At 35.4% G+C, this 20,793-nt stretch overlaps 3 protein-coding genes across 3 annotated transcripts; 1 reads left to right on the top strand and 2 right to left on the bottom strand.

Annotated features, from left to right (window-relative positions):
• The first annotated feature begins 902 nt into the window (after positions 1 to 902).
• Positions 903 to 3,794, top strand: LOC110023789. Its single transcript, XM_020723373.1, has 7 exons — positions 903 to 1,329; positions 2,049 to 2,135; positions 2,246 to 2,506; positions 2,625 to 2,789; positions 2,886 to 2,939; positions 3,045 to 3,191; positions 3,333 to 3,794. Exons 1-7 carry the CDS (start codon positions 1,147 to 1,149, stop codon positions 3,705 to 3,707), a joined length of 1,272 nt encoding a protein of 423 aa, XP_020579032.1. The 5' UTR covers positions 903 to 1,146; the 3' UTR covers positions 3,708 to 3,794.
• Positions 3,795 to 13,457: 9,663 nt separating this feature from the next.
• On the bottom strand, positions 13,458 to 15,928 carry LOC110023787 (pentatricopeptide repeat-containing protein At4g39530-like). Its single transcript, XM_020723370.1, has one exon. The coding sequence runs from the start codon at positions 15,905 to 15,907 to the stop codon at positions 13,742 to 13,744; it is 2,166 nt and encodes a 721-aa protein (XP_020579029.1). The 5' UTR covers positions 15,908 to 15,928; the 3' UTR covers positions 13,458 to 13,741.
• A 1,068-nt stretch (positions 15,929 to 16,996) lies between these two features.
• LOC110023791 lies at positions 16,997 to 18,635 on the bottom strand. Its single transcript, XM_020723377.1, has 2 exons — positions 17,938 to 18,635; positions 16,997 to 17,396 (listed from the first exon to the last, which is right to left on the bottom strand). The coding sequence occupies exons 1-2, from the start codon at positions 18,430 to 18,432 to the stop codon at positions 17,313 to 17,315; spliced, it is 579 nt and encodes a 192-aa protein (XP_020579036.1). The 5' UTR covers positions 18,433 to 18,635; the 3' UTR covers positions 16,997 to 17,312.
• Between the last annotated feature and the right edge of the window lie 2,158 nt (positions 18,636 to 20,793).

Below are 20,793 nucleotides of genomic sequence, written 5' to 3'. Positions count from 1 at the left end.
CCAATCTGCAGATTTTCTAGAGTTTCTTTAGTTTCTTGTTGATAGGGTGCAAGAAAAAGGACGTGTGTCTCTGCAAATCGGGGACCATTACCCTTTGAAGTAACTACCAGACGGTTACAAAAAAGTTTTGCTTAATTCTAATTCTGCCCCTCATCAAATTAGAATTTGCACTTATGGTATCCACACTATAATATCATGACAAATGTGCCCAAAGTCATAAACTTAATTCTAAATTAGACCACAATAATTTTGACTTATTTAATAATGACCCAACACATTTATTAATTACATTGTAGTCCCAAAATTAATCCAACAAAAATAACATGAAAGTACATTCAATTAACATTTCAATTTTGAATATGAAGGCATAACTTCATTATTATGGAACTACAACTATACTTTTGGAAGTACATTCTACTAACATTAAATGTTGAATGTATATCTACAATAATAACAATAATATTTAAAATTGAAAAATATTTTAGCACATATATTAAAGAAACGAACACTTTTGCCTTGGCCAAACTTTCTTCAAAATAATGTCAAATAAACCGGCTGGTTATCCATATGAACCGGTTTTTATCGGCACCGCCAAACCGGACCGGTCTGCCTGAACACTGAGCCGGCTGGGTCAACTGGCTAAATTTTGTCGCACGTGAGTAAGGGGCACGTCAAAAGCTGCACCCGTGTCCAGAATTAGAATCCAAAGCTCACATCCGTCTCTGGCACGTGTGACGTTGGACACAGAAGTCCGAGAGAAACACGACGAGGATAATAAAGTCATTTCGAGAATCGAATCCGGACAAGCGACAAGTCCCGGTAATGGTGGTGCGAAGCTCACCGACGGCTACATTTCCACTTTTACCCCTCTAACGGATACTTTTAGTTTAGACCCATCCTCTAAAGCTCTGCCACCTTGAATTGGGATAGAGAAGCAGCGCTAGTGAGAGAAAGGGGAAGATGTCTTCTTTTGCTCCATTACTGCGGTGCAGCTGCGGAGAGAGGAGCAGATGAAGGAGTTCGTTTTGAAGTGGTGAGCTTCTGAATCTTCGAGCAGGGGAAGGAAGTATTTGTTTGGGTGTTTTCAAGTTCTTTTTTTTGGAAAAAAAGGTTAGATTTTTGGGGAAGAAAGGAGGGCGGCGGCGCATGTTAGCGCCGGCGATGGTGGTTCATGGTGGTTTCAGGTGTGCTGCAGTTATGGTTGCGCTTATCTGCTGCAGTGTGTTGTGCGCCGGTGTGGCGACGTTCGCCGGCGAAGTTTCGAGAAAGCAGATCGCCGTCGGCAAGCGTCTGCGAAGGGTTAATAAGCCGGCCTTGAAAAGCATTCAGGTCTTTCTTGCTCTTCCATTTTTTTTTTTCTCATGAAAGGTTGTCATTTCAGATTGATGATTTGAGCTAAGTGCGACACTGTTATTCTTTTTATTAAAGAAAAGCTAAGGTTGTTTCTTTGATTTTGAAGGGGTTTTGAAGGTTTTTCTGCTCTTTTGCATTTAAATTTGGATTATTGATTAATTGTTCTACTTTTTTGGTAAAAAAATACGCGGAGATGTTAGGGTTTCCCTTCTTCGGTTTTACGCTTCGGTGCACCTTTTTTCCTTCTTTTTAGTCTCAAATCCCCTTTCTTGCGTTAATAATTTTTTGTTGTGCTAAGACAATGAATGTTTAGGGCTCATTTGGGGATTTTAGGTTTAAAATTTGCTCCACAGGAAAATGACTTTGATTTCACTTGTTTGGGCGTGTGATTCAAAACATTTTTGAGGAATCTCGAAGGCATTTGTAGAGTTTGAACTCAGCATTGATTTAGCCACATCGAACCAAGCGATAGAATAACAAATTCAGTACTCTTTTTTCCAGAACACGCTTTCAAGCTTCAAGCAACCAAATAAGCCCTGAACTTGATTTCTACCTTTTGTTTTTTTTTCTTTTTGTGCTTCAAAGAATTAGACCAATGTGAAAGTTTCTCTTTTTCTTGAATATTTTGTTATATATTATCATTTTGAAGTGATAATTGAACAAACTCTTCCATTTTGTTTATGTATACAAAGCAGAGTCCTGATGGAGATGTAATAGACTGTGTTCACATTGCTCACCAGCCTGCATTCGATCACCCTTTCCTTAAAAACCATACAATCCAGGTCTCTCTCTCTCCCCTCTCTTTATTTCTTCCGCTAACTTTCCTCTTGGAGCTCAAATTTTATGGTTTTCATACGTTTTCACAAACTCTCTTCTTTTCTGCATCTTTTAGATGAGGCCTGCTTTCCATCCAGAAGGTCTTTATGATGAGAGCAAGCTAGTTTCAGACTCAGGAGCGAAGGAACAGAAAACCATACTTCAGCTTTGGCATCAAAATGGGAGGTGCCCGAAGGGCACAATACCAATAAGAAGGACGAAGGGGGAAGACGTTCTTAGAGCTACGTCAGTTAAGAGGTTTGGAAGAAAGAAGCATAAAACTATACCAAAGCCAAGATTTGCTGATCCAGATCTCATCAATGAGAGTGGCCATCAGGTGTGGTGAAGAAAAGAGAGAATCTTTGAAATGAAGGAATCACCTTTCAGCAGTTTATTTTATTTTCCACCGTTCTTTTCTAAAGAATTTTCCCTTTATTCTGTCTTTATGAGTGTAGCATGCAATCGCATATGTTGAAGGAGAAAAGTATTATGGTGCCAAGGCAATTATAAATGTCTGGGAACCAAAGATTCAACAGTTCAATGAATTCAGTCTCTCCCAGCTATGGATCTTAGGGGGCTCCTTTGGTGAAGACCTCAATAGCATTGAAGCTGGTTGGCAGGTAAGTTCTACTCATAAAATGCTTAAAAAATGACAATTTAGCAGACATGGAGAATAAATTTGTTGATTTTCTTCCCCATTTTTTTGCAAAAAATAGGTCAGTCCTGATCTTTATGGGGATAATAACACCCGACTCTTCACTTACTGGACTGTGAGTTAAATTTCCATCTATTTGATGCTCATTGCAATCTCTTTTTTCTTCAATTAGGAAATGCATTAATTTTTTTTTGCCCCTCATTAATGCTGAAAATTACAGAGTGATGCTTATCAAGCAACTGGCTGCTATAATCTACTGTGCTCTGGGTTCATTCAAATCAACAGTGATATTGCAATGGGGGCCAGCATCTCCCCTATCTCCGATTATGGGGGCTCACAGTATGACATCAGCATACTTGTCTGGAAGGTAAAGAGAAGTAAAAGAAAAAAAAAAATCTTTAATTTGCTAAAATAAATTCAAACTCTTACAAAAATATAAATACTGTTATATTTTTCAGAAAAGGTCCCAACTTTTTGAGTTTTATTGAGTTTTCTTACATGTAATCAGGATCCAAAGGAAGGAAACTGGTGGATGCAATTTGGAAGTGATCTGGTGCTCGGTTACTGGCCTTCTTTCCTATTCTCCTACCTAGCAGACAGTGCCTCCATGATCGAATGGGGAGGAGAGGTTGTAAACTCTCAGCCAGATGGAGAACACACAGCTACTGAAATGGGGAGCGGCCATTTTCCCGAAGAAGGATTCGGCAAAGCCAGCTATTTCAGAAACATCCAGATAGTTGATGAATCTAATAACCTCAGATCTCCCAAAAATGTTGGAACTTTCACGGAGCAATCTAATTGTTATGATGTGCAGAACGAGAATAATGGTGATTGGGGGACTTTTTTTTACTATGGCGGCCCTGGAAGAAATTCCGATTGTTAATAGCGAAAGAAAAAATTAAAAATTTAACCTCTTGTACTATTCAATGTTAACTGAAGACCGTAGTTTAGTAAGGGATTTTGGTTCTTTGGTTTTAACCTCTTGTACTATTCAATGTTAACTGAAGACTGTAGTTTAGTAAGGGATTTTGGTTCTTTGTTTTTTAAGAGAGGTTGGAGAGGAGGTCAGGTTTCTTAAGAGAAGCAGGGCCCTGTGTATTATGACTTGTTAATTGTTTGGCTTATGTAGTTGTGATTTGTGGCTTGTGTTGGGAGTGATTTGTTCTCAGAAATTGTGGCATGATTTGCGGTACATGCAAATCTGATTTTTTTTTCCTTTGACTTTTAATAAAAGTATGAATTTGTCGGTGGGCTACACGTGAGACTCAATTTAATGTCAATATGTACTTAAATGTTGGGGCATTTACATACATATCACCCAATTCTTATGTATTTGCACATCTAATGCTAAAAAATTGATTTTTCGACACTTATGCCACCCAAATTTTTAGTTTGATCATATAAAAATTACCACCACTTGAACTTAAAAAGTGAAATATATCCTTTTCATCAATAGATAAGATGGTATATATATGAAAAATTTGAATTTTTTAGGTGTTAGATAATTAACTTGTGAAAATATTATTTTTTAGGGATAATTAAATGATGACCGCATAAAATATTGATTTTTCTAAATAACCTATCAAAGCGAATTGATATGGAAAAATATGGGTTGGAGTTTTACCATGAATTTGATTTGTAAATAACATATTTCTGGTGATCTCTATGTAATTGCCCCTTTTTTAATTATTTTTATAGTTGAATTATTAATTCTCTAATTCATTTTTTAATGTCCAATCCAATCATCAAAATTTTGGGTCATGCGTTTATAAATGAATACAAAATGCTTATGTAAGTTGATTTACTCAAGAGTTGGCTTGATTTGATTTAGGTTTTGCTCAATTTGATTTTAATTAAATTACTAATTTAGTTAATTTTCTTAAGCAAATGATATAATTAAATTTACAAGGAATGCAAATGAACCTTATTTAGAAATATTGGATATTTGATTTTATATATAATTAAAATTTCTCATCTTGATGAAAGAACACGGCACCAATGTGGCTTGTGTTGGGAGTGATTTGTTCTCAGAAATTGTGGCATGATTTGCGGTACATGCAAATCTGATTTTTTTTTCCTTTGACTTTTAATAAAAGTATGAATTTGTCGGTGGGCTACACGTGAGACTCAATTTAATGTCAATATGTACTTAAATGTTGGGGCATTTACATACATATCACCCAAATTTTTAGTTTGATCATATAAAAATTACCACCACTTGAACTTAAAAAGTGAAATATATCCTTTTCATCAATAGATAAGATGGTATATATATGAAAAATTTGAATTTTTTAGGTGTTAGATAATTAACTTGTGAAAATATTATTTTTTAGGGATAATTAAATGATGACCGCATAAAATATTGATTTTTCTAAATAACCTATCAAAGCGAATTGATATGGAAAAATATGGGTTGGAGTTTTACCATGAATTTGATTTGTAAATAACATATTTCTGGTGATCTCTATGTAATTGCCCCTTTTTTAATTATTTTTATAGTTGAATTATTAATTCTCTAATTCATTTTTTAATGTCCAATCCAATCATCAAAATTTTGGGTCATGCGTTTATAAATGAATACAAAATGCTTATGTAAGTTGATTTACTCAAGAGTTGGCTTGATTTGATTTAGGTTTTGCTCAATTTGATTTTAATTAAATTACTAATTTAGTTAATTTTCTTAAGCAAATGATATAATTAAATTTACAAGGAATGCAAATGAACCTTATTTAGAAATATTGGATATTTGATTTTATATATAATTAAAATTTCTCATCTTGATGAAAGAACACGGCACCAAATATTAACTAATCTAATCACTAGTGAAAAAAAAAAATCATTATGAGATAGTTGATTGTGTATTCTAGATTCTTGCAGTATTTATGAGAGATTCTAATTTAAAATAGACCCTCACTCATTTCATAGGGGTATATCTAAAGGTTGTACTAGGACTACAAATTACACGAAGCTCGGAGGACTAAAAGTTCATGAAGGTTTAATAAACAATGACCCTCAGGCTATTGCCTCCCGTCCAACCATGTCAGCTATGACCACCCATCCACTAATATCGGGATGCCATCGTAGGATTGTTGCCACCCATCCACTACTATTTAGACGTCAAAAGATCACAAACAATCAAACACAATTGATACGTCAAAGCCCTACCACTACCATCCACTACCATCGAACAACCATCGTTAAAATAATGTCAACCACATATCATTGTCAGATAGTTGTGGGTTGTCCACGTTGCCCAACCAGTATTGTTAAACCATAAACTCTTGCCCATCATCATCAAATCTTTGATATCTAATGACTAATATAGAAGCATCATCATAAGTTCATCTTATTTAACGTCAGGACACTACTATTCAACCATCAATACTAAATCACCACTATCTAATAACCATCGTGAATCGTCGTCACCTGACCATTTTTATTAGACCCATCCATAGTCATTAGATTGTCATTGCCCATCCCCACTAGATACCATAATTTTTACACAAACTAACAGAAATGCGAAAATCGTAGGGCATAGTCCAGATGATATGATTGGCCAAGCTGGTTGAAATTACATAAGTCATTTTCACCTTTATTTAGAAAAGACAGGATTATAAAATAATGTACTCAATGCTTGCTCAATCTTCTGTAAACAATAATGGAAATAATTTAGGTGAAGATTAAGGCTAAGTGAAGATGGTCAGTTGATAATAAGCAAGGGAAAATGATCGGATAAGGGCAATCATGCAACAATAAGAAAAGGTAAGCTATACTCATCGAGTGAAGATGATCGCAAATGTTGGTAGATAGATGATGATAGTCGGGCGATGATAGTCCGTTAATAGTTGTTAAGCGATGTGCATTTATTCCTCTAAAAAGCTTATTATTTTCGTGGGAGCATGTGCATTTTTATAAATAAATACATATAAATTCATAAATCTCTTATTCCACGAGATTTTTTATTAGAGGCGTTCTTTACCCTTTTATTATTGAAAGATTTAGATAGACACCACTCAATTTTGATTCATTTACATATCTAGCACATAAACTTCATTTGTTACATATTGATGCGTGCTAGAAAATCTACGGCGATAGAGTAACGGATTATCTTCTTAACATTGTACGAGAATTCAACACAATACAGATGAAGAAAAACAAGCAGTGATAACTCCATAAACTTTTACGTGGGAAGGGAAAAAATCACGAGGCCTGACCCAATTGTGAAATCCACTATTAATTGATGATTACATAAATCTCTTGTCCCACAGACGAGAAAAAGTTACTATATTTTCAGATTACTGTGTCGGCTAACGACGTCTGGTTGATGGTGATTGATGATGATTGGTGTTTATCGACGATAGATGACGGAGGTTAACGAAAGTCAACAGTGGTCGATGATGGTGAGTGGCGGTCGATGGCGGTCGACGGTTGTCAACGACAGTCAGCTGTGGTCGTTGACGGTTGGCGGTAGTCGACGGAGGTTGCTGACGGTTGATAGTGGTTGACGACGATCGACGATGACAGAGATGATCTTGGACTTGAACTTCTTCTCAAAGCCTCAAGTTCTCTCCCAAGCCTCCCTCATGTGAGGAGTGAGACTCTATTTATAGTATTATGGGTGCAATTAATACATGAATATGAACCATTTTGATCGGATGGTCCGGAGAGCTTCCCTCAATCAGATGATGTTTGATGAACATTTGAGTGCCTTAACGATGTCAGAATTGAGCAACCTTGGGCTCTTTGGATTCGTCTTGTCGAGACACTCGTTTCAACTATGAACTCGCTAGATTTGACATTCGTTTGACCTTCCAAATGGCTCCGGAAATCCTCTAAGAGTGGTTTAATGATTTGACTCGGGCTTTATCTAACTCGAATTGGACTAATTTTTACATCATTGCGTCCGTATCATTGAGTCGTTCAATTTGACTATAAGTTTACTGAAATCAAAGCTTTGAATGACTCTTAATTAAAGTTTGAAAGTTTCTTACTCAAAATATTTTTTCAAGATTTGTGTCATGCCTCGAGATTCGTGAAGGACGATGAAAATTTGTTGGTGGGGTATCACACATATATACCACCTTTCCTGAAAGAGAAAAGATGTATTTCTCCTTATAAACGCTAAAATGATAATATTTTTGATGTGATATGAAAGATTTGGGCGGTATAAAATATAAAAAACAAAATTTAGATGTTCGAATTATAAATATATAGAAATCAGGTGGTATGTACGTAAATGTCCCTTTGTTTTTTTTTACCCATGAAATTTTGTCGGGTTGAATTGTGCAATTCCAAGTTTTATTTTTGTAATAATTTGTGAATCAACGGTCGGGAAACAGAAAAGTTGGCGCGCAGGCATTTTATTAATATAACGGGTGGGGCCACACCTTGTGATTCTACCGATCAATAATTAGACCATTGCATATTCTATTAATTTCATTAATAATTTAATTAAGAGGTCACGCTCCATCGAAGGATAATTATTGCCGCATAATTAAGCCGTTTTAGCCATTTGATCAAGAATTAATTATGTAATGAATGCCTCTGCAACAACCTACTAATTTTTTTTTGTAATGAAATAAGAATTTGTAATGGTGGTATGATTACAATCTTAAATGAAGGCTGATAAAATAATTAATCTTTTAATATTGGTTAAAATGGGCTATAATAAAGATTTTATTGAAATGATTTATTACATAAATAATGAAGAAACTGTTGGTAATGTAGAGATCCGGTCAACCATAATTTAATTAGATTCCTAATTAAGAATCCCACCTACCGTTCACCTATCACACTCACTACCTCCCATCTACCGCTCTCTTAATTTATATAAATAGTCTCTTATGGTTTGTCATAAGCCAAGCAGGACTAAGCCAAGAAAGAAAAATCATCTAAGAGAGAAAGAGAGGAAGAGAGAGATTTTTTTATAAACGCGACGTCTGGTTGATGGTGATTGATGATGATTGGTGTTTATCGACGATAGATGACGGAGGTTAACGAAAGTCAACAGTGGTCGATGATGGTGAGTGGCGGTCGATGGCGGTCGACGGTTGTCAACGACAGTCAGCTGTGGTCGATGACGGTTGGCGGTAGTCGACGGAGGTCTGAAGGTTGATAGTGGTTGACGACGATCGACGATGACAGAGATGATCTTGGACTTGAACTTCTTCTCAAAGCCTCAAGTTCTCTCCCAAGCCTCCCTCATGTGAGGAGTGAGACTCTATTTATAGTATTATGGGTGCAATTAATACATGAATATGAACCATTTTGATCGGATGGTCCGGAGAGCTTCCCTCAATCAGATGATGTTTGATGAACATTTGAGTGCCTTAACGATGTCAGAATTGAGCAACCTTGGGCTCTTTGGATTCGTCTTGTCGAGACACTCGTTTCAACTATGAACTCGCTAGATTTGACATTCGTTTGACCTTCCAAATGGCTCCGGAAATCCTCTAAGAGTGGTTTAATGATTTGACTCGGGCTTTATCTAACTCGAATTGGACTAATTTTTACATCATTGCGTCCGTATCATTGAGTCGTTCAATTTGACTATAAGTTTACTGAAATCAAAGCTTTGAATGACTCTTAATTAAAGTTTGAAAGTTTCTTACTCAAAATATTTTTTCAAGATTTGTGTCATGCCTCGAGATTCGTGAAGGACGATGAAAATTTGTTGGTGGGGTATCACACATATATACCACCTTTCCTGAAAGAGAAAAGATGTATTTCTCTTTATAAACGTTAAAATGATAATATTTTTGATGTGATATGAAAAATTTGGGCCGTATAAAATATGAAAAACAAAATTTAGATGTTCGAATTATAAATATATAGAAATCAGGTGGTATGTACGTAAATGTCCCTTTGTTTTTTTTTACCCATGAAATTTTGTCGGGTTGAATTGTGCAATTCCAAGTTTTATTTTTGTAATAATTTGTGAATCAACGGTCGGGAAACAGAAAAGTTGGCGCGCAGGCATTTTATTAATATAACGGGTGGGGCCACACCTTGTGATTCTACCGATCAATAATTAGACCATTGCATATTCTATTAATTTCATTAATAATTTAATTAAGAGGTCACGCTCCATCGAAGGATAATTATTGCCGCATAATTAAGCCGTTTTAGCCATTTGATCAAGAATTAATTATGTAATGAATGCCTCTGCAACAACCTACTAATTTTTTTTTGTAATGAAATAAGAATTTGTAATGGTGGTATGATTACAATCTTAAATGAAGGCTGATAAAATAATTAATCTTTTAATATTGGTTAAAATGGGCCATAATAAAGATTTTATTGAAATGATTTATATAAATAATGAAGAAATTATTGGTAATGTGAAGACCCGGTCCACCACAATTTAAATAGCTTTCTAATTAAAAATCTCACATACCGCTCACCAATCACACCCACCTATCGCTCTCATAGTTTATATAAATAGTCTTTTATGACTTGTCATAAGCCAAGCAAGGCCAAACCAAGAAAGAAAAGTCTTCTAAGAGAGAAAAGATGAAGAGAGAGAGAGGAAGGGAGAGAAGAAAATGAAGATTTTCTTATAAACATCGAGGCGTTTGACGATTTAATTCCTTGAAGGAATAAAATCCTCTGCAGCTCCGTAGACGTAGGCAAATTTGTCGAACCACGTAAATCTCTGTATTACTTTGGTGTTTCTCTACATGTAATTGTTTTCGTTTCATTTTTCACTTTATTGCCATCATTTTTCGCAACATAAACTAGTTAACATTTCATTATTTCACTAAATTAAGCAATAAAAAATATTTCCAAACAAAAAGTGCAATTTTCAGCTTCAAATTTAGTTGATATTTGTAAAAAAAAAAAAAAAAATCCAAAAAATTATGTAAAGGGCTTTCAAAAAGACAAAAAAGCGCGCAATAATGCAAGTGGCGGTCGTCGGACAGAAGGGCACAAGGGACAAGAAAATGGGAGTTACCGATGAGGAATCAGATAAGCCTTTCACTGAGTCCTGCAGGGGTTCACATGCCTCCTTTATATAATTAATGACTTGCAACGGCATCAATGATTCAAAAGTAATTATTTTCTTACCGCATAGTAAGAAAGTAATAATAATAAAAAGAAGATTATTTTTATATAGACTTTGATATTTGTATTAATATCACTTTATGTATGCATCTTGAAATATATTTTTTTCAAAAACTAATGATAGTTGTAACAAAGTAAAAATTGATCGAGCGACGAGACAGGCAATCGGAAGACCCAAGTTTGAATCATTCGGCTATATGTGAGGTGAAAGAACATCTGAGCTGATCGTTATAGGAAAACTAACAGGATGCAATAATTGACCCTCTTGTTGATCTGATCCAAGGGAAGTTTTGATACTACAGTATCTCTGAACAACTAGTATCTCTGAACAACTAAGGGACGCCCCTAAGGTTCCTTGTCAAGCAATAAGGGTTGAGAGTCATATCATATCAGTCGATTGATCCATACCAACCCAGCTCAATCGACTGAGCTGACCTGTCGACCCCAAGCTCATTAAGTTAAGCCAAAAAAACATTTGCACAATAAACTTATACATGTAAAATGCCAAAAATACCCTAGATTTCTTGAAAGGATGGGAAAAAATGTAATATCATCATTACGTATCATCTCTTCTATGAATAGGAGAATCATTTTATGAATAAAATACGACTGATTACTATTTTTTCCTCTCTTTCTCACCAGAATTCAACTGTTGGCAATGTAAAGATTAAATTTAAGTGTTGGATATGTAAATCATGTAAATGACCGGAAAAGAAGCATGATATTGTGAGTGCATTTTTAAGTAAAAAGGTTGCCTTAAAAGGCTAAAATATCAACAACCATTCTCTGAATGAAGGCTATGATGGTTGGGATTGTAAATTTAGAAAACAATTGATTACTGAAATGGTAGGGAGTGAGATCAAGAATAAAATTTTAAATATTTTAAAAGGTTAGATTTGATTCTTAATCTAATAAGGATGTCAAGTTTATTACATATTAATAGCTTAGGAATGTAAATAAAGTATTATAAAGTTATCAATATGGGATTGTGTATTGTAAATTCAGAATACATGTTGATAACTTTGAAACATATCATATAATAAAAACAAATATCATTTTAAGGCCTAGCATCTGCAATTGAAGTTTATTTTTTGTGCACATATAATAAAAAAATAACGGTCCGTTTGGTTGAATCATTCCTTAGTAAAGTACAACAAGGTGTAACGAAAGATATAAAAGATGTTTGGTTTGCAGAAAATGAACTGAAATGTAAAAGATTTGCAGAGTAATATGATTACAGTGTATTTGAAATACTTTCAAGTTGTTTGGTTTACTGCAAAATACATGTAGGACAAACAGCTGTCGACAATGGGTTGGTGGGCGGCATATAATAAAAACAAATATCATTTTAAGGCCTAGCCAAGCTTTTAGAGGCCTAGCATCTGCAATAGAAGTTTATTTTTTGTGCACATATAATAAAAAAATAATGGGTCCGTTTGGTTGAATCATTCCTTAGTAAAAGTACAACAAGATGTAAGGAAAGATATAAGACATGTTTGGTTTGCAGAAAATGAAGTGAAATGTAAAAGATTTGCAGAGTAATAAGATTATAGTGTATTTGAAATACTTTCGAGTTGTTTGGTTTACTGCAAAATATATGTAGGACAAACAGCTGTCGATAATGGGCTGGTGGGCGGTGCGGCGAACGACAGGCGATGGCGGTGGGCTACCGACTGCGGGGGCAAATAAGGCCGGCAACGGGCAGCGGGAGCAGCGAAGGTAGCAGCGTGTCACCTCCCAAAAGAGCCCTTAAGGGTGGTGGGCAGCCCAGGACTTAAATACTGTTTTTCGGCCCTACACCTAGCCGATGTGGGACTATTTGTCCGTGACAAGCGGCTGCAGTAGGTGGCAGGGGCGGAGGGCAACAACTTGCCAATAGCATTTTACATGAATGGTAGCATTCAAATTCAGCAGAATTCTAAATTCAGTAAGAAAGAACAACAATGTAAACTTCAAATTCATTCATATTGCCCCATAAGTCACATGTAAAATCACGATGAAACAAAATATTTATTAATTGACGTTATTTTTTACCTCTCATCGATCGGAGGATTGGGAATCACATCACCTCATCTTTGAGATAACAGATTAACCATTATGCTCCTAACAATAATATAAGAATCGATGAACTCGTAGGCCTCGATATTATGTTGTTAGATTGATATGATTCATATATGTGGATCAACTTCACAGCCTCGAGATTTGTGTTGATGATCATGTGTTCCATTTGATCAATTAGAGTTTGACATGAATTTTTATGTTGTCAAGCAGTGTACGAGATAAAAGGTTGTTAGATTGATATGATTCATATATGTGGATCAACATCACAGCCTCGAGATTTGTGTTGATGATCATGTGCTCCATTTGATCAATTAGAGTTTGACATGAATTTTTTATGTTGTCAAGCAGTGTACGAGATAAAAGTTAGTCATGAGTTTTGACTAATCTTTTTCATAACCTCCATGATTTTATTACGCATCCAAATTGTATCGAAGTAGCTTTTTCTGCATCAACTACTAACAAAATCTCTCTTGAAGGTGACATGAAACACATTCTGAGTCATTAAAACTTCCAAGATGACAGCTTTTATCAGATCAGCAAATAAATCACAAGAAAAATTTACACTAAGCCAGGCTTTTCAATAATTAACACTTTTTACAAATAAAAAAATTTTAGAAGAACAAATACCTGATCCCAGTAAATAACAACCCGCACTGTTGTATCATAGATCTCAACTTCATGCAGTGTAAGAATCCTGTTTCAGCTACTGTTCTGTCAATTCCTTATGGATAACCAGAATTCAAGTTTAACAGTACTAAAAGTAGCAATTTATTCTTCTCTATCACACTTGTATCATGCAATCAAAGCTGTCTCTGGTACATAGCCGGCTTCCTTCATATTAAGCATTAAATCACTGAGCACATTATATATGAGCTCCTTCTCAGGGTGGCAATCATCTCCAGCTCCAAATACATGGAGATTATTGTGCAACTCAACCCAACTTAATCCTGGTGACTTTGTCACACTCCTCAATTTCATTACATTCCTTATTTCAGCAGCATCGTTCCATCGACCATTCAAAGAATACATGTTCGAAAGTAGCACATAAATTGCATCATCATCTGGATCCAATTCAAGGAGGTGCTTTGAGGCCTCTATCCCTAGTTCAATATTATTGTGGTTTCTACATGCACCTAGAAATGATCTCCATATAAGATGAGTGGGTTCTATTGGCATTGCCTTTATAAACTCGAGGGCTTCTTCGAGACGGCCGGCACGACCCAACAAGTCAACCATACATGTGTAGTGATGGATCACAGGTTCAATCCCGTATATTGATTTCATAAGTTCGAATAAAGAGATACCATCCTTAATCAAACCCGAATGACTGCAAGCATTCAGTAGACTCACAAAGGTCACGACGTTTGGATAGATGCCGTCTTCTATCATCTTACTGAAAGATTCCAATGCATTTATCCCCATCCCATGTTGTGCGTAACCGTCAATAAGAGCCGTCCAAGCTATTCGATCCTTCGTCGATAAGTTCTCGAAAACCTTAGATGCATCCTCAATCGAACCACTTTTCGCATACATATCAATTAGTGTGCTCGCAATGCACGTGTCAAATTCATGTCCTTGTTTGATGATTTGAGCATGTATTTGCTTCCCTTGGAGTTGATCGCCGAGCTTAGCACATAAAGTCATGGCACTAGCTATTGTGAACGGATCCGGCTTTACGGAAGACTTGTGGAGATTCAAAAAGAATTCGAGAGCCTCTCGAACAAAGCCATTGCAAGAGTAGCCAGCAAGCAGCGAAGAGCAGGAAATACTATCCTTTGTTTCCATGTCATTGAAGACTGCAGAGGCATCTTCCATCATTCCATTCTTAGCATACATATCTATAAGTGCACCCTGGACATGAATGAATGCAGCATATCCTGATTTTAAAGCTAAAGAATGTAAATTAGCCCCCAAAATGACATCACCGGTTTTAGCCGTGGAAGCTAACAAACTCGCAAGAGTATATTCATTGGGTAAGATGCCGAATTCTCTGATCATCTGATGAAACATCATGATTGCTAGCTCTGTGTTGCCGTGCTGAGCATAGGCGCCGATTATCACGGTGCACATAACCAAATCATAACATGGAGATCGATCAAAAACTAGTCGTGCGCTCAATATATCACCAATTTTCACATAGAAGTCTATGATTGAAGCTCGAACCGAAGCATCATTCTCAAATCTGGTTTTTATAGCATAGCCATGTACTTGAGAGCCCTCTCTAATGCACAACGAGGATGCACATGCCTTCAAAATGCTAGTAAGAGCGAACTCTCCAGCCATTAAGCCCTCTTCAAGCATCTGAGCAAAGACATTCATAGCCTCGAAATGCTTATTTCCTTTAGAGAACCCAACAATCATCGTTGTCCAAGAAAACACGTCTTTCTCCTTCATTCTTTCGAGAATCTCCATGGCAGTATCAAACTCATTATGTTTTGAGTACATCAAAATGAGACCACTAGCTACAAAAATATTTAGAAGTAAGCCCATCTTCATGATCAAACCATGTAGTTGAGCTCCAAACTGAAAATACCCGGAGTCCGAGCAAGACCGAAGGGCACTTCCAAAGGCAAATTCATTTGGAATAAATCCATCATCAAGCATGCATACAAACGTTTCAAGAGTTACACCCGACTTTCCTAGCCTAGCATTTCCGGAAATAAGAGTGGTCCAAGAAACAAGATTTTGTTGGGGCATCTCATCGAACACTTGTTGGGCGAGTAAGATGCGCCTGGAATCAGAGTACCTGTGAATAAGAGTGTTGCAGATGGAGGTGCAGGAGAGGAGGCCGGACTTGATGAGGTGAGCGTGAAGAACTTCGTCGTGAAGAGAAGGATTCCGAAGCAGGATTTTAAGTGGAGTTTTTAGGGTTTCCCTTTTTGGCGGGAGGGTTAGTTTTATTGGCGGAGAGGCGACCGTTGGAGCAACGGTCATATTCAGTGGGAACATTGGAACCATAGGAACCGATAGCCTCTTGGCTTCTTTGGCAAACAACGAGGGTTCAAAATATTAGAAGGATTTTCTTTAATCAATTTCTCTTTTAATTTCATCTTAAGACACAAAATTCAATTATATCTAAGGCTGGAAAAATCAAATATTCATTCTAATATTTAGCTTGTTAACTAGATTTATGACAATCAAGCACAATTTTAATTTCAAATTTTATATGAAAACTCAAGTGCTCACTCAAATTTTTAGATTATTCAATTAAAACAAGCAAGCCAAGTATAGAACAAATATGATTGTAAAAAGTTTAATCAAGTATGAATACGTATGTTAAAGATCAGCTCAAGCTCGAACTGAATATGCATATTTTATGATTCGACCAAACCAAGTCCAGTCTATAATATACTCGACTTTACTCGACCATAATACGATATATACATTTGAATTCATCAAAATTCCTCTCACTTGTTTTTAAGCTTCTCAAATTCTATTACAAAATATTTTTTTAATATTTTGGTTGTTTACATGCATAGCTCTGGAAACATTGCTATTTACAAATACAACAGATTCTTTCATCTATTTTTCAAATTCTCACTCAAATATCCAAATTCATGATAAAATTCCAACCCATATTTTCATTTTTATCAAATTCGCAATATTTTGAGTGTGCCACACATAAATACATCGTTTCGGTAGTTCGAAAGTATCACATGGGTGCCAGATTTGTAAATAGCATTTTTTTAGGTCTTATGTATTCAATTATCCCTTTTAAGAGATCTCCTGCAAATCTGCCTTAGTTAATCTATGATGGTATTTGTTTTTAAATTACTCATATTATGAGTATTTAGATTTAGAAAGATTTACATACATATCACCTAATTACTATGTACTTATATATCTAACACGTGAGTTTTAATTTTTACATATGTCATTTACCAATGCATGAAAAGATGTATCACATTTATTAAAAGTTAAAATAGTGCTACTTTTGATGTGACTTAAATGATTTGGATGGTATAAATATAAAATATAAAATTGACGTGTTAGATATGTACATACACAAGTATTGCGATTTGGGTGGTATGTTTATGTAAATGCCCCTTCAAATTTTTCTAGTAGAGTTTTGATCATAAAAGCTTTTCATTTTCACAGCAATTGAAAATAAAAACATACACTCACAACTAACTTTCATTATTTAGGTACTTTCCAACACAACACTATTGAACATAATAAAGAAACAAATATTACTTGCTGCGACTGCACGTCCAAATGAAAGTCTAGATGAACAGCCGCGCATATGATATTTTCTTTTAGCGAAGACATGTCTTTTCTTCTTCTTCTTCATCTTCATCATCATCATCGCCGTTCGAAAGTAAAAAGGAGTTTATAATTCTTCTTAACTTTGGGCTCATTCACATCAAAACCTTTCACTATAGTGTCCAACGAAGGAGGAAAATGGCAAAGCAGTTGGTTGATGCTGAACAACGCAATCCTTCACTTCCTTCAAGTTTAGCAACAAATATCAAGTCAGATGAACAATCATAGATTCACATTTAAGTTTATTAGCTCATATGCTCTGTTAATCAATGTCACTGAAAACGAAATTTATATCTGAAATTTTATGCAATATTAAAAAATAATAATATGCTTCAAATGAAATAATTCATTTTGGGTGGATGAAACTGCAATATATAATATATTATTAAAAAAATAACACATTAGTCTAAACCTAATACAATTTTATAGATTTTCTTATTTCAAATTCGAAGAAATAACACATTAGTCTAAACCTAATACAATTTTGCATCAATATAAACTTGAATTTATTCAGGTGGTAATTGGTATGGGTGGATGAAACTGCAATATATAATATATTATTAATAAAAAATAAGTTTTTATATATTTTCTTATTTCAAATTTGAAGAAATAACACATTAGTCCACCACTAAAACAATTTTGCACTAATATAAACTTGAATTTATTCAGGTGGCAATTGGTAGGGCCTATTTTCAGACTGTAAAAGCAAAGTTCTGAAAAGTCACCTCTTTTTTAATAACTTCAGACTGAATGTTATTTCTCTTGCCCATTAGCTGCGCTTTTCCTCCACCCAAAATGAAAATAGATACTGTAGCAGCTGCGATTACACCCGATCTCAGCCATTTATTCAATCTGAAAGCTACAAAATCACATTTTTCTTTGACTTTTGGATCTGCGAAGGACTCCAACATCTTTCTATCATCTTCTTCCTCTTCTACGAACAGTAAGCTCTGCAGCCCCCAATCAGTTTCTTCTTCCATCACCTGAGAGGCAATCTCTTCCTCCATGGCCAGATTCTCCTCAGCAAAAATGGCTTCTTTGTTGTAAATCTCTTCTTCCTGAGGTTCATCTTCAAGCTCCGTATCAGCAACTGGCTCCTGCTTGTTAGTTAAAGAGCCTTTTGGATGAAGGTATTCCCATTCAAAAACCATTTCTCTGAAACTTTTTTGCATCTCATAAATCTTTATGTTCAGATGAGAAAAATCAGTATAAAGAGTCATTTAAATAGCAGGAGGAAGAAGATTATTGAAGAAAAAGAGCTTCAGCTTCATGAAGAAGAAGAAGCTTGAAAAAGTTGTTCTCTTTATGTTATATGATCATGAGAGGATTATTTTGAATAAAGTATGAATGAGTTAGGAATTATGAGAGAAAAGTTCCTAATAATTTTGAGTTATTGGAATTTGTATTAATGGAACCCTTAATGTCAGGGCAAATATGTAAAGTATTGTTCGTTTGCATACTTTATTAAGATTGCTACTTTTGATATATATGATTTTGTCAGTAATTGCTTTGGTAGACATGATAGCTCCGAACTCTGCAAATGCTTAGAAATGAAATAAGATTTCAACTCAATAATTACTATAATGAAAGAGAATTATGAAGAAAATGTGAAATACAGATTAATGAGTGATTTCTTTCTAGTTAGGAGACACGGGTTCCAACACATTCTAATCATTAATTAATAATTTAATTTGGGCTTTTACCCATTCTGAAATATCAGTTTTGCACTTCATTGTCCTAGCCCCTCCCACAAGGGTCTAGGGGCAGTTTGTCCCCCCTCAAAATAGATGCTGGTTTAAATTTAATGTCTTCATATTGCATGAAGTTCTAAGACACGCCGATAAAAGAAAAATAGTTGAGGGTGAGACAAATTTTTAGTGAGAAAACCTTGGAAGTGAAAAAACCATGAGGCTTATTCTAGTCAAAGTAATCTATTTTTTGATTGTATAAAAGCATAGCAAATATAAGGCTTATTCTATATTTTGATTGTATAAAAGGCTTATTCTACCTTCTTCTGAATTAGAGGAAATGAACTTACAATATTGATAATCATAAATGTATAATAGTAATGTAGTTATAATATTTATAATTGGGCCACAACAAATATAATTCTTGGCTATAATAGCGATAGTTAGCTACAAACGCTTAAGTGATGGTTGTAACCGTAGTCATTCGTCACAGATGTTGTAGTTGAAAGTTGTAATAATAGTAGTGGATCCCAAAGACCTTAGTTGATTCTTTCAAAAATAATAGTTGGCAACAAACATTGTAGTCGATGGCTGCAATAGCGACTGTTATCCACAAAAGTTGTAGTTAGAAGCGTAACCATAAATAGTTGGCCACAAATGTTGTAATTAGTTTCTACAAAGGCAGTAGTTGGCTATAAAGAGTGTAGGCGGTGGCTGCAATAGCGGCAGTTGGCCACATAGGTCATTTTTGAAAATTGAATCAATAATAGTTCACCACAAATGCAGTAGTTGGCAACAATGGCAATGGTTAGACTACAGTGGTGACAAACAGGGATCACAAATGACCGGTGGTTGGCAATAAGTGATAATGACAAACAATGGTCGATAGTGAATGATGGGTGGTGGTTAACTATTGTAAATGACAACAGAGTTCGATGGTTATCATCGAGTGTTTAATACATGCTTTAGATTCTACAGTCGTATTTGGAATACAACGATTGCAAATAAGGATCGGCGGCACACGGTGATCAACAACGCCAGATGGTGATGGTTGGCGATGGTTGACAGTGGCCAATGGGTGGCGATCGATGATGACCAACTAGAGGTGGTCGATGGTGATCGACGACTACAACGACTAATGGTTATCATCAGGTATTCAATACTAGTGTAATTAAATGCAACATCCATATTTCGAATACAACAATTACAAACAAGGGTTGCCTACATTCGGTGGTCGGTTGCGGCAGGAGGTGATGGCCGACGGTGGTCGACAATGGTCGGGTGGTAGTGGTTAACTGTGGTCTGCAGATATGGAGGATAGCGATTATCGCCGAGTCTTCTCTCTAGAAAAGGCTTTGGAATTCGTCTTCTTCTTTTCCTCCCCCTCAAGTGAAGAAATGAGATCTATTTATAGCCATTTTAGGAGAGGCATTTTGGTCTTTTGATGCATAACATTCCTAACAATTTGATCGGACCGTCCTAGTTCACCCCATTGATCATATATTATTGTTTAATGATTTAAGTGCATTAGTGACTTCAGAAATTTGCGATCTTGGGCTTATTGGATTTCTCTCATCGAGAGACTCTATTTGACTATAAATATGTCAAATTTAGAGTTTATTTGATCATTTCATTAATGGTTCAAAGCCTTCAAATGTTCAAATGGCTTGATCTAGGCCTGATTAGACTCGAATTTACCCACTTTTATTATCGTTGGATTTGTCTTGTCGAGGAGATTAGTTTGAATATAAAGTTGCTAAAATTGGGTTACATATGGTTTTGAATTCGAATTTGGAAGATCTTTATATAAAATGTACCAAGATCCTTGCTTAATGAAAACTTGTCAATGACATATTAGTAATATTTTTAACATGATATTAAGAATTTGAATGT

Source organism: Phalaenopsis equestris, unplaced genomic scaffold (assembly GCF_001263595.1).
Source record: "Phalaenopsis equestris unplaced genomic scaffold, ASM126359v1 Scaffold000230, whole genome shotgun sequence".
Classification (NCBI taxonomy): domain Eukaryota; kingdom Viridiplantae; phylum Streptophyta; class Magnoliopsida; order Asparagales; family Orchidaceae; genus Phalaenopsis; species Phalaenopsis equestris.
This window is presented reverse-complemented; position numbering and strand designations above follow the sequence as displayed.

Bases quoted from the DNA above. Each gene is read 5' to 3' on its own strand.
- LOC110023789 (XM_020723373.1), top strand. From the start codon at position 1,147: ATGTTAGCGCCGGCGATGGTGGTTCATGGTGGTTTCAGGTGTGCTGCA. The intron at 1,330-2,048 runs GTCTTTCTTGCT...TATACAAAGCAG, and splicing joins CGGCCTTGAAAAGCATTCAG to AGTCCTGATGGAGATGTAAT. The intron at 2,136-2,245 runs GTCTCTCTCTCT...TGCATCTTTTAG, and splicing joins TTAAAAACCATACAATCCAG to ATGAGGCCTGCTTTCCATCC.
- LOC110023787 (XM_020723370.1), bottom strand. From the start codon at position 15,907: ATGGTTCCAATGTTCCCACTGAATATGACCGTTGCTCCAACGGTCGCC.
- LOC110023791 (XM_020723377.1), bottom strand. From the start codon at position 18,432: ATGACTCTTTATACTGATTTTTCTCATCTGAACATAAAGATTTATGAG. The intron at 17,397-17,937 runs GTGACTTTTCAG...CTAAACTTGAAG, and splicing joins CTGAAGTTATTAAAAAAGAG to GAAGTGAAGGATTGCGTTGT.